At 39.1% G+C, this 13,632-nt stretch overlaps 1 protein-coding gene across 1 annotated transcript; it reads right to left on the bottom strand.

The window, feature by feature from the left end:
* Window positions 1-1,482: 1,482 nt before the first annotated feature.
* On the bottom strand, window positions 1,483-9,781 carry LOC144666190 (uncharacterized). The gene is made up of 10 exons (XM_078527553.1): window positions 8,653-9,781; window positions 8,139-8,190; window positions 7,801-7,971; window positions 7,118-7,384; window positions 6,549-6,821; window positions 5,416-5,691; window positions 4,046-4,216; window positions 3,426-3,602; window positions 2,830-3,066; window positions 1,483-2,202 (listed from the first exon to the last, which is right to left on the bottom strand). Exons 1-10 carry the CDS (start codon window positions 8,944-8,946, stop codon window positions 1,871-1,873), a joined length of 2,250 nt encoding a protein of 749 aa, XP_078383679.1. The 5' UTR covers window positions 8,947-9,781; the 3' UTR covers window positions 1,483-1,870.
* Window positions 9,782-13,632: the final 3,851 nt, after the last annotated feature.

Here is a 13,632-nt window from a genome sequence, read left to right as displayed (position 1 = left end):
AGTATAACTCGAGCTGAATTTGAAAGCCAAATATATAATTCAATATTGAAGGATAATAGACTGAATTGCATCATGTTTTTAAACCAACCGTTTATGGATATAATTTAAGCTTTACACACAATCCGCAGTCTGTAAAAAGTAACTTATGTCCAAAAATTCAGCTCAAAGTTAGTAGAACAATTTACAAAACCTCGGTGGCTACAGTACAAACTAAACCAGATAAAAGTCAAGCCAAGTGGACTACAGACTTAAGAGAAATAGACTCCAGTACCTGGCAAAAAATTTATATCAAGCCTTTCTCTTGTACCAAAAGCTCACAACTTAGAAACTTCCAATTTAAATTCAATCACCGAAGAATAGCAACAAACGCTTTCTTAAAACAGATTAGGATAACGGAGGATGACCTCTGCAGCTTTTGCAAGTCAGATAAAGAAACGCTTTACCATCTTTTTTGGAGCTGCCCTATATCACAGAATATCTGGCGAGCTTTGAATGCCTGGTTTATTTCTCGCGGATTACTAAACAAAAATGAAGAGATCAATCAACTTCTTGCACTAGGATTTAACACAGAATCCTGCTCCATTTTGCTTGACTTGTGTTCCTTAATTGCACGATATTATTTATACACTTGCAAATTGCAGCAGACGTTGCCACAGCTTTCAGCCGTTATTAAGATTATATACCACCATGCACGTTTGGAGAAACAAACACTCTCCAGTAAGGATTTTATAAATAAATGGAAACCTTTGATTGCCTTGACAACTGCTTAACGCAAGCTTACATATCAGCAAATTGATCTGAACTCATAACTTTCAATATTGTAAACCCATATAAGGAACTCGATATTAGACCCATCTTTTTCAAAGCTGTGGTTACTCTGTGTATAGCTGTCTCTTAATTTTGTACATTTATGTATGTCAGTAGCTTATTTTTTCTTTATTAATCAATAATATTTATTAACAATTAATGTAACTATGTAATTAAAATCAAACTGTTGTAAGTAAGTAGTTAATGTGAGTATTGTAGATGTTTGTTTTGTTTCAATAAAAAAAAAATAAAAATAAAAAAAATCAGCTCGGTAAGGACACTGAATTTTTTGTGCCAAGCCAGATTGAAGCTGATTTTTTGAATTCCTGATAATGCATTTATATAGCGCATTTTCCATATGTATATGTTCAAATGCGCTGTACACATACGGTACTAAATCTTATTGGCTTGAAAAAGTTACACGTCAACAGTAGAATTTAGCACTCTTACTCTGTTTTAACTAATTTAAAATTTGTTCATCGGCCACTTCCAAGCGCGTTCTGTTCCCCACCCCCTCTCTCGTCCCTTGGGTATTGAATCCAGTTCAGCTTCGCTTACCCTGTCGGGCATTTGTCTGTCAAAGAAATCTTGGTCAATGGTCACATGTTAAATATGCGTAGTGAGTTGTGTTGCCTTTACAAAATAAGAAAATTGCTTAATGTGATTACTTTTATTATAAAAGGTACAATCAATGAAAGTTGGAAGAATTAATTAAAATTGATGGACGTCTCGTACTGCTATGTCCATTGCCCTAACGCCGAAGAACCAGGAAGGGTTCTGACCCGGGGCATGCATGACTGAAGTATTTTACCCCTGCTTACCGTTAGACAGTGAGATATTAAACCATGCAATCGAGTTCTTTTAAAAAATTCAAATGCCATGGGAATTGCACAAGAGAGATCGGGATGCGGGTGTCGTTTTTGGAATTTGCCCATGCATTAATAAGAGCAGTTTGTCAGCGTGGCAGATTCATCTGAAAAGTCGTGACCTAACCTCTTTTATAAAAAATTAACAAGAAATTGAAAAATAAATTTGCCTTGATAACCTTGCAGTTCATATATTATCAGTTCTTGTTAGTCTGATAAAATACTTCCACTTCATGAGGTTGAAAATTGTAGCTTCCTGCGAGCAGGCTTTGCGTGTTACCAGAACCATACGTGTAACCCGCCAGTTGAACATAACTATGACCCAAATTGCTGTAAGAATTCGTGTTAGAACCTGCAGAGTTGGCGATATAAATATCGTGACCACCGCCAAATGTTGGACCATAGCCGCTGTTCCCATATATGGCCCTCCCGTCCCTTTTGACGTGGAGCTTGAATGGTTCCAGTCCATAATGATTTTTAAACGAGAATATGAAGCTGTGGGATGACTCGGTGTAGGAACCGCTAGAATCTAAAGCACAAACGTTCTGAATTAGAAGGGTTCATTAAATTTGAAAAAGTTCTGATTGTTCTTGACGAAGTGTTATACCGTTTAACTTAGGGAGGGTCACTTTCACTGCGGGTCAAGTGTCGATCTTTTTTATGGCTGCATCCTGGTAAAAATTGGCTTTCCTGAGTAGTTCACATTCGATATATCAAAATTGTAACCTGGAACCGAGGCTTTATGTCAAACGTCTATATTCAGCCTTGTTTCCATTGCACAAAGTTTCTTATGGGAATTAGCAGACAAATGAGCCTTGAGAATTCTGCAATTTTTGGCCGGAAACCTTTAACTCTCGGCATGCATGGGGTTATGATACCTCGAGCATGGGCTAAAGCCATTGCAAAAATGCTTTTATATACCAAGTTGATTGTTTGTTTGCTTGTTTAATTACTGTCAGTAGCAAAAAAAGCCAAAGATTGGTCTATTTTCTCTCCTCTCTTTTGCCGCTCGATAAAGGGGCCCTTGCAAAGGATAAAGAAACTGATCGCCGAACTTTCTGAATGATCGAGCACAAGCAATGTTAACTAAACCGGCCGTTACTGCTGGCCATTTACTAGATCTCAACCGAAACAAATCATAAGTTATTATACATACGCCAGTTGCGGTCAGTATATCCTCCAAATATATACTCTCCCACTCTAATAAACGTCACCGACGGTCCCAAGCTGTTACACTGGGAATGAAATGTACTGGCACTCCAACCATGATCAGTAGCTCTGTAGCAAAGTTTCCACTTGGATGGCAGTGTAGACACAGGATCAAGCCAGCCCTTGAGGAGCTCCCAATATTCAGTTTTGTTCAGAAGGATTTCTGATGGCTCAAACTCTGGGCCTGGAGGTTGATAACAATAAAAATACGTTAAAGAGAGAGATTATGGATTCAGACTAGAATGAGTCCCTCTACTAAAGTCATTGCAATTGAACCGCAATATTAGAATCGGAATCTTGTATTTTTAGACCTAAACACCACATCAGAGAGCGATTCCCCCTCCGAATCGGTAAGTTGATTGCGTTCTCCTAAGTGACTGGCTTCCACACGAGTTAGTCTCGCCCAAACTGCGCTCATCTCTTTTATTTTTGTCTCATAAACCACTTGGGAGCTTTTTCGCAGGCTAAGTGCCTGATTCGCGATGAGGTGAATTAACATTTTGAGCTTTAATAGAAATAAAACTATTTTGGATACTTCCTCACCTTCACATGTTGGTTCTTCTTCGGTCCAGTTTCCCATTTCATTACAAACTCTGACAAATGGTCCTCGGAGTCTGTAGCCTTTGTTGCACTTGTAAGTGACATTTTTGCCTTCCCAGAATTCACTTCCTATCCTGTAACCGTTCTCAAGAGGAGCAGGTTCATCGCACAGAAGGTGGCCTGGTGAAAGAACACAAATTGTTCATGTTGTGAAAAGTTCTATTCATAGTTTAGCACAGTTCAATACGTAATATTTCACAAATGCTTTTAAAAATACAGTCAAATCTCTCTTAACGGACACCTCTATAAGATATATATAGTCATAAAAACAAAAGTTATTCCGAACCGTGATGGTGGTTTGAAAATTTATTTTAATTAACACTGATTTTTACGATTTTATTTCTCCGTAATTAATCAAACACTCGAGAGAGTGTTTGATCACATTTTCAAACACCTCGAAGTTCGTCAAAAATATTCCGCTGTATTTTCACCTCTCTACTTAGTGTTTTACAGACATGTGATGAAAAGTTTGATATTTTGCATGAAACACAAGAGTATTTCACCTTAGTTCAAAACACTGAAAAAAGAATTCAATGTCCCTTTCTTCAATGTCCCTTTCTTACATGTTGGCACGACATTGCTCCAGTTCCCATTTTCCAAGCACAGCCTGTTTGTTGGTCCTTCCAAGTGGTATTCTGTGTCACAAGCGAAGGTGACCATCTCTCCTGCCCAGTAATTCTCTCCAATCTTGTAGCCGTGCACAGGAACACCAGGATCTCCACATCCCACAAGCTCTGGAATTATAAAAAATTAAAATGGTTGGGAAAATTGAGAAAACATTTAAGGCCATAAAAGATCAGAATTCCTAAAAAAAGATTTATAGATCAGGCAGCGATTTATACAACAAATTTGAAACATTTCTTCTTGAGATTGTTTATCTTTTTTTTACCTTTGTTTTGAAGCAGAGGTTAAAACAATCTCTTAGCTTTTTGCATTTGAAATGAACGTCCCTTCTTGTTTCACGGAAATATGTTATAGACGGAGTGGTTTTATTTTTTCGAAATTGTTCAACTGATGATTTTTTGAAACTCGCCATAATTTACTCTAATCCCCCCCTCCCCCCCCCCCCCCCCCCAAAGAAAAAACGGAAGGGCAAGCTATCAAAATGCTAATTGGAATAGAAGCATACTGTGCAATAAAAGCTTCAAAAATTAAGGACGTCAAATTTTCTCTGTACCTAAAAGTTCACCTTATTCCAATGATTTAAAACGGAGGTATTGCGTTTGCGATAAGATTTCTGCACAACACTTTTTTCAACACATTGTTATTGTTAAATCGAAGCAATTCTCAGTTGCTTACAGAAGGTGGTTAAGAACGGATTACGTAAGTTTTGTTCCGCAGAAAATAACAACAACAATCGAATAACCATTTTTTAAAAACCTGTACAGTTAAACACGCTGTAAAATTAAGAAAAAATAAACTGGTAGAGATTCCGCTAGTCGGAGTACAGTTTTAACTCGTTTTTAACTCTGTGCGAGAATTCAGGTTTTCAGTTTTCTTTTCTTTTATCTTGGTTTTTATAAACGTTAATGCGAAAGACATTTCATTAAAATATGCGTAAAATGAAATTTACTGCATATACTTTAAGAGTATAAGAATTCCTGGACATAGATTATAATTTAACTCGAAGCCACAAATGTTAAAGAGTTGGTTTGAACAGATGTTACATTACGTTTTTTAAAGTTATATATATTAATGCTCACAAAGCGTTTTTCTTTCTTTTTGCTGTATGGATCTAAAGACAGTGCTTAACCTTCGATGTCCCCTCGAGCCCCATCACATTGTCTATAAACCTCCCTGTCAATCAAAACGGCTGCATATGCCCATTATCACACTACAGCTCCTTAACAATTTTTGATTTGTTTACAATAATGCTTTACTAATCACTCCACCGAAAGGCTTTGCTGCATTTCTTGTTGTATTACTTGTGTACCTGCAGTGGTAGCAATCTCTGCAGTCCCGTTCTCGTAGTTTTTAAAGAAGCACTTGTACACGCCCTGGTCAGAGGGTCCAAAGCTGGGAATAACAAGCTCTCCCTTGACTTCATCAGCACTTGTTGAGGTTGTATTGATAGATACCACCACTCCATCCTTGCTCCACTCCAGACTGGGGACGGGAGAACCACGGGCTGCACACTGTAGTGTGACACTGTCATGGACCTTTGTTACCATGACAACAGAGGATGGTGCGGTGGTGATAACAGGAGGAACTGTTAATGCGTGAACATTAAATGAAAAACGAAAATTTACATCTTTAGCTCTCAATTGATTTCAAAAATGATAACCATACTTTAGCATTACATGGTTTAGAATTGGAATAAGTTAAAATTCCCTTTATCAGTTGAGCTTATTTTCTGAGTTGAAGGGCCGAACGGAACATTTTTCTTCCCTCAGTCATGGGGCATGGATCGAGCAAAGCGAGACCGAGAGCCAGACACACTACTGACCCAAAGATTTATATCACATGATATCTGTTCGATTTTACACCTAAAAAGGCGATCTATTTCATTTAATATCTGGCTAGAGAACACTAAGACAACCAATATTAAAGGGAACCTCTGTTCTTGAGGCAAGTTGACGTTGAGTTGTTTGAATTAATGCCTAAACTACAAATTTTACAGGACAGGGGAGAAACAACATTTAATAACAACCGTAAACGGAAAAGATTATGGCTTTTAAATTTCCCGCTCGGCGCCATTTTGGAATTTATGACGTCAGTGCGTTGCCCAATTGTTTCACACAAAAGAACCTCTGCTTTCTAATAATAGCGGCAACGCAGTGACGTCATAAAATTCAAAATGGCGGCGCGCGGGAAATTTAAAAGCACAAAAATTGACAAATCAAAGGCCCAGTATTCTAATGAAAAAACGAATCTGCGACTTTAAACAACCAAAACGATTTTAGACTGTGGTAAACTTATTATTTTGACCAGAACTGTTTTACAGTCGAGGTTCCCTTTAAAGCAAAACTGATCGGGGGAAGAAAAGTTATATAAACAGAATTTAATTCTAGCAAAACCGAAACAATAAGAAAGATGATTTTTTAACTTCAAAAAATTTCAACTTACGAACAGGGTTCACGACAAGCACAATCAGTGCATACACATGCCCCAGATGGTTTTGTCCACGGCACATAAAAGGCCCTTTGTCTTCTCGCCGAGTATCCTTGATCACCAAATCTTTTCCAGCCATCACGTGACGGCCAATTGGCAGCGGTCTGAATGAGCGGGTCCATTCTATCTTTGGCGAAGGAAAGGCAAAGATGTTGCACGACAAAGTAGTCTCCCAGGTTTCGTACCCCATGTGGTAGGTCTCAGGCGCCTCAACAAATCTTGGAGCGACTGTAAAAGGTGTTAAAATCAAAACAGTAACGTAGCCATCAGTCAGACGTTCGACAATTTAGCACTACAATACTCCAGACAGAGTTAAACTTTTTACTACATTTCTAGATTCAATTTAACAATTAGCCCAATTTTTTCATGAGCGAAACCAGACAAACCACGGAAAAATTTGTTCCGGATTATAAGAAAGTATAGGTCTAACCAAAGTGAAACGTTACATTGACTCAAACTGATAGCAACGTTACCAACTGAAACATCACTTTATTTTATGACTCATACAAAATGTTTTTTCATACCTTCCACAACAATTTTGATAGTCGCAGAGTCGACACCCAAGAAATTTCTTGCCTCGCATTTGTACAAGCCTCGATCGCCGAACTGAATACTGGGAAATGTCAACACTCCCGTCACTGCGTCATAACTTCTACTGTCAAGCTTTTGACCGTTTCTATACCACGTGACCTCTGGCTTTGGGTAGCCCTTGGCGTAGCAGGGTAATGACACATTGCTTCCCTCTTTTGTCGTTAAGCTGGATGGGGGACCCCTTTTGATCCTGGGAATATCTAAAAAGTAAACAGCGGGCTGATTATTAGAATGGTTATCATTTGTATGATCTGAGTGACCACATCGGTTGTTTCAGGAATTGGTCTTTGCAGGACCACCTTGCTGTCGCGGCCCGAGTACCTAGCAACTTTATTTCATCAATATTGTGACGCAATAATGACATATAATAGGATGACAATGAAGACAATATTTTTGCTTTTTTCCCGACTTTTCTGGACTTTCTTCAGAGAGAGAGTGACTCATTCATAACAATTTGTTTGTGGACGTTTCAAAAGAATGCCGGAGTAAATTTGCCAAACCCTTGTCAGAAAATGCGAGATCAAACAAGGATCAAAAATGTACAGTTATGTCACTAAAATCATAAAATTATTTTTTGTTACGTACCTTATTAAAATAGTAAAATAAAAAATCTTACCAATGTCCTCGATCAGTTTTGAAGCGTTTCCAGCCAAAGCTTGTCCAGGCCTGCCTCTTTGTCCTTGCAGGCCTCGCTCACCAGGAGGGCCCCTTTTTCCAGCTTTTCCTATGTACCCTGGGCGACCACGGCGTCCTCGGCGGCCTTCTGGGCCCCGGAGCCCACGAGCACCTAAAACCAAAATGATCATTACGCATAAACCGAGAAATACATTGCTTTGAACATAGGATATGGACCGCATTTCCAAGTAAAGCGAAGTGAGCCTCCCCACCTCTCCATTCCAATTTTGCCCCTGTCCAACCGATACAATAATTTTCTTTAAGAAGGGACCGACTCACCTCTCATGCAGATGACATCTTGATCGGTGCCATTGTTAATATTGGTAGTGACCTAGTTAAGGAAACAAGAAATATGAAGAAACGTGAAGTTAACGTTAAGTCATTAAGGCAAGGTTGATCCATTCCCACTTTATTTACTTGAGGTAGGAGATTTGCATTCATATTAAGGGGAAAGTGATTTCCAATATAACACAAAACCTCGTGATCAAATGACAACACATTTAACGTCGCAATTCAGAAATTTGCTGCGTCAAGATGATTATCACAACGCACCATATTTCACAACTTATCCAGACAGGTTAACTCTGTGTCAAGTTCCTTCGGGCACGTTTCCTATTACTATGTAGAGTCATTCTCCTTTAATTTCCCTGAGTTAGCAGAGTAACAGAAATGATGCAGCTTATTTCAAATTCAATGTCTTCAATTATTTCTTTCCACTTTTGATAAAGTGATTTAAAAATACTGAGATTTTCTGCAACAGATAGATAAAGATAGTTCTATTAGACAGGCCTACCTTTGCAGAAGCCCCCAGTCCAAATAATTCGACACAAGCACTGTGGCAACTAGTGCAGCTTTTCGATTTTCCACTGAGGGACTCAACAGACCTTTTACTTCGGTGCGTTACATCTTCATTTTCTCCAGATTCAGTGTAAAGTGTTTTGGACGAGTCGCTCTGAAGCTGAAAAACTTGCTCTTCTAACACTCGTACTTTATAAATGAGGCATCCAATGGAGGCAAGGCTGAATAAAATGTTCACAATCACGGCAACAGTCAAGAAAATGTTGCCTCGAGGTTTTACGGCCTCCATTGTTCAACACGTTAAGTTGATTAAACTGAATGTGCGGACGACTTCCCTGCCTTAAATAAAACCGAGAGAACCCGAGACAGGAATTAGTTTATTTCGCTTGAACGTGCCTTGTTAAATGATCTTTTGGCATTTAAACATTGTGTTATCATGACTATATCATGTTTTATAACCATGTTGAGTACGTGAGTGGCTAAATAGTTTTTCTTCCTCGTTTAAAGCCCTGCCTTAAATAAAATCGAGAGAACCCCAGACAGGAATTAGTTTATTTCGCTTGAACGTGCCTTGTTAAATGATCTTTTGGCATTTAAACAGGTGTTATCATGACTATATCATGTTTTGAAACCATCTTGAGTACGTGTGTGGCTAAATAGTTTTTCTTCCTCGTTTAAAGTCATAATTCTTTTGAACATGCAGGCTAGGGTCCATCCAGTAAATGGTACTGTACAACCAAAAAGAAACGGTAATTTTATTTATACAGAATAAATGAGACTCGAGCCTGAACCAGGAAGAAGCATAAAAACCTGGAGATACAGTTCATTAATTACCCATGTTGTGACTTCCCGGTAACCTGTGACGGTTTGTTTTATGTTGGGCACGTGTAATGTGCAGTTTATGTTCCTGTGTAGCTAATGATGATATGTGGTTTGGTCGCAGCATACACTGAGGAACTTGTAAAGGGATCAAGAGTCCCTATTGTGACTCTCGGTCGATTTTTGACAATATCCCAAATTCGTTTTCGGCTGCGATATAAGATAAGAGTATAATAAAAGAAAGCTATTATCAAAACTAGAATATTCCACAATAGGTAAACCGTTATTAAAGGTTAAGTAAGTTTCTTTGATCCCTCGGGGTAGCTTTGAAAAAGGAAAAATTCGACTAGCTTGGAAAACCGTGGAAGGCAGGCATAGTTTTTGACATAGTTAGTAATAACCGGGTTGATCTTTCGGTCAAGACGAGATAAGGATGTAAATCAAATGCACCTAAAATAGTTCAGTCCCTGGAGGGTAAAGGTTATTTTAGCAGCCGATAACTGGAGAAATTTCCAGTAGTTTCAAGCGTGTTCTCAGTAGCTGTGGGCCTTTTTATTGTGGATGGATATATTTATTTTATGCTGGGCACGAATAACATACAGTTTATGTTCCTGTGTAGCTTATGGCCATACGCGGTTTAGTTGCAGCATACACTGAGGAACTTGTAAGAGGATCAGGAGTCGGTCAGTATTGCGCATGCTTCCAGGGGGACGCGGGCTCTGGGAACGAGAATGGCGCACAGATTATAAAGCATGATGCAATTGTAGACAAACTGAAATGTCAAAACGTCTCTTATTTCTCAAACGCTTAGCATGAGAACTGGCCATAGGCGGTTGCAGGTTAGCCAGCTTGTAATCACCCTTGCTTACTTATGACTACAATATCGTTCAAAAAATTTAACGGATAATGCTTCACGACTTTCTGAAAGTGTTGGAATACCAGCCTTTTCTATCGGCTAACAATACGATATATTATATTAGGAAAGATTATTCGCATAGCACGCCCCTGAATTCGTTCGATGTCGTCAGACAAATATTTCGGGAGACTTCGATGGAAAAGCTGACACGAAAATTCTAGCACTGATCTAATGGCTGAACAGTAAAAAAGCTATCAGATCATCAGTACTTATGCCAACCCTCTTAAGCTGACTCAAAACATACAGACGACGTGCCGCCTTGGAAGTGATGGTATCCACACGATCCTACCATTTCAGGTCATTACCGTACCCAAATTCGCAAGTAGCCAATCAGAAACGCGATCTACTGTCTTGATATCCTACGATATCAAGTCACTGACCTGATATGCCACCATATCACGGTCACTTTGAAGAAAAGTAGTGTTACTGTACGATGAATTGAAAAGAGGTTTTACCAATAGAACAGAACCTCGTAATCTAAATTTAGCGGTGTTCACCGGTCGTAAAAAAAGAAAAACTTTCCCGCCAAAACTAAACTTGAGCGCGCTCGCCAATTGCGCGATGCTTGCCGACGAGTACTGAGACATTCAGACTGAAAAAATGGAGTCGGAATTTCCAAATTTTTCGCTTAATTTTGATTTTGAAAATTTAGAGAACGAAACTCTAAACGAACGAGTGGGAAAAAAGGCAGATGAGGAACTTGGTAAAAGTCTTGAAGACCAAGTCAACACTATTTGCAGTACGTACCTTGCAAGCATGGTGTCAACAGAGCGATAAATATAACCGAATTTTTGGCTGAATTTGGTTACGGTAAATACCTAATCGTACCTTTTTGGTACGCTTCGGTGGCATATCAGGCTCGTTTGGTCTCGCCATGGGTATTTTGGCTCGACTGCGTCTCGCCAAAATACGAACCATGGCTCGACCAAACTTGCCATGATATGCCACCGAAGCGTACCAAAAAGGTACGATTAGGTATAATTACTGATCGTAACCCCTAGTGATCACGATTCCAAAAACAAGAAGTATATATTCTTTCGGGAACAAAAAATTTGCACCTCCATCTCGTGTAAGTTATCCTTCAAGAACACACAAAGAGTATTTAAACAACCACAACCACAACAACAACAACAACAACAATAATTACACTAATAATAATGATAATAATTACAACTACAGCAGACGTAGACACAACTTGAAAATATATAATTTTTGCGATCTGCAAGTAATTTGCTAGTTGCAATTTAAGTACAAGCAAACACCAAACGCAAGATGTACAACAGATCGATTGGCATGATTTGATAACAGAGTTATTCGCATCCACAACAAAGTTCTCGATTTTCATTGGCTCTGCGCTTGTCTATTTGTCTTGCTATTGGAGCGCGATCACCTGGGTCTCCAATTGCCGGTATCCAATTTGAACAACTTCAAATTAGATACCTGTAATTGGACACCTACATCATTCGCGTGTCAATCAAATGCACTAAGAAGGGTTCTGTCTTGGTAACCTCGAAATTTGTTATAGATTAATTAATTAAAAATTGGAACTCGTGTCGTATAATTCAGAGAGTAAACTAATCGTGCTCGTAGGTTCAAATCTGCCTCGCGCTGCGCATTAGGCCAATTTTGAAACTATTCGCCCGATTAATTCCTGGATTGTACTCCAGTTACTGTTAGTTACTTTCCACAGCTATGGGTTGCGAATGGCTCTATTAGAGGTGCCTGAAGGGATAAAATGGGAACTGGGAAAATTTTCACTGGGAAAAATGGGATCAAATCTGCTAGCGGATTTGGTCCTCCCTTGCGGATTTGGTCCCGCCAGCACAACTCATGTAACGAGTGGAAAAGTAATCAAACTTTTCTTTCATACACTAGGGATCATCAACGAATAAAAGCAAGAGCAATTTCTAAGTAAAACGAATATAATGTCGACGCGAATCTAGATGAATTATTTAGGCTATGTTTACACGGGACCGGTTCCAAACCGATCCGGTCCGATTGTTGGACCGGACAGGCCTTCTGTTTACACGGGATCGTTTGGAACCGGTCCTGAACGGATTCAAAACTGGACCTGCTATTTTGCAGGTCCAGTTATGGATCCGTTCCAGACCGGTTCCAGAACGGTCCCATGTAAGAAGCCGATCCGGTCCGGTCCGGTCCGGCTTCTCGAAGGTAAGGTAGCCTTAAGGTGCGTCCCAGTGTATACCAAAGTTATTGCGTATTGCAATTATGTTTTGCTCAACCGTTAGCAACGTTTTCTAAAACTGTGATTTTTTTACCTGAGCCGAAAGTACAAAAATAAATTAACAATTACGTTTTTGTAGTTTTTTTGATTACTCGAAAAAGAAAACAAGTTCAATTGTAATTCCTTATGCGTTTTAGATTAAGTGAATGTACAAAAACCTAAAATTAATTATGGACAATAAGACTACCAGTGGACCCTTATTGCATTGTTTTCTTTCTGTGATAACTTCGAATTCTTTCTTAAGCGTGTTAACAGTTACCGGTTATAAAACAGCAGTACCGCTAGAGCAAAAAGACCAAGATTTTGAGAGGGTAGACATATAGCGCTATACACCATTTCAAGCACTTTCCACCGGTATTGGCAAAGCAAACTACGTTACTATCCACTGCTAAGTGGTGGATATAATATAATTTAAAACTCAGAGATACTTTCTCAAGCCGCTTTAATAAATGACGTTGGGAACATTAATGAATAGATTAAAATGGCGGTAAATTCCTGGCGGAACGTTGTTAAAGAACACAAAAATGAGCATGCTTGCTATAATGAATGCTTTATTTCCATCTTGCGAATTTTTCTCGTGCGTTGCTATGGGCGCGGCGACTTGATTGGAGCAGGCAGTCATGCCCGTTTATGCTATTTTTTTTTTCACAAGTTTTTTTCTTCTATTCTGTTGATACCTTGTTGCCTGAACTGTTTTACTGTACCGCGTGTTTGATTCGAAAAAGTTGCACTAAATACACCAGTAGCCGAAAACGTACATTAGTTTGGCGTCCATCTTGGTGACTGCAGTAGGACTGACAGCTTCTGAAGGCAGCAGCCTGAAACAGATACAACGAAATTAAAGAGGTTTTGAACTTAATTGCTTCGCGATCGGCAACTGTAGCTTTTTAATAATTCGGTCTGCATTTCGCAGATTTGAGAGTCCTTCAGAAGGGAGGAACGGAAGAGTAAAAACGACCTGGCCACTGAAACTGCGGAACAAAACCACAGGCAGC

Source organism: Oculina patagonica, chromosome 9 (assembly GCF_052425735.1).
Source record: "Oculina patagonica isolate OP01 chromosome 9, crgOcupat, whole genome shotgun sequence".
In the NCBI taxonomy this organism is placed as follows: domain Eukaryota; kingdom Metazoa; phylum Cnidaria; class Anthozoa; order Scleractinia; family Oculinidae; genus Oculina; species Oculina patagonica.
This window is presented reverse-complemented; position numbering and strand designations above follow the sequence as displayed.

Bases quoted from the DNA above. Each gene is read 5' to 3' on its own strand.
- LOC144666190 (XM_078527553.1), bottom strand. From the start codon at position 8,946: ATGGAGGCCGTAAAACCTCGAGGCAACATTTTCTTGACTGTTGCCGTG. The intron at 8,191-8,652 runs GTAGGCCTGTCT...TTCCTTAACTAG, and splicing joins GACTGGGGGCTTCTGCAAAG to GTCACTACCAATATTAACAA. The intron at 7,972-8,138 runs GTGAGTCGGTCC...TTTTGGTTTTAG, and splicing joins AGATGTCATCTGCATGAGAG to GTGCTCGTGGGCTCCGGGGC.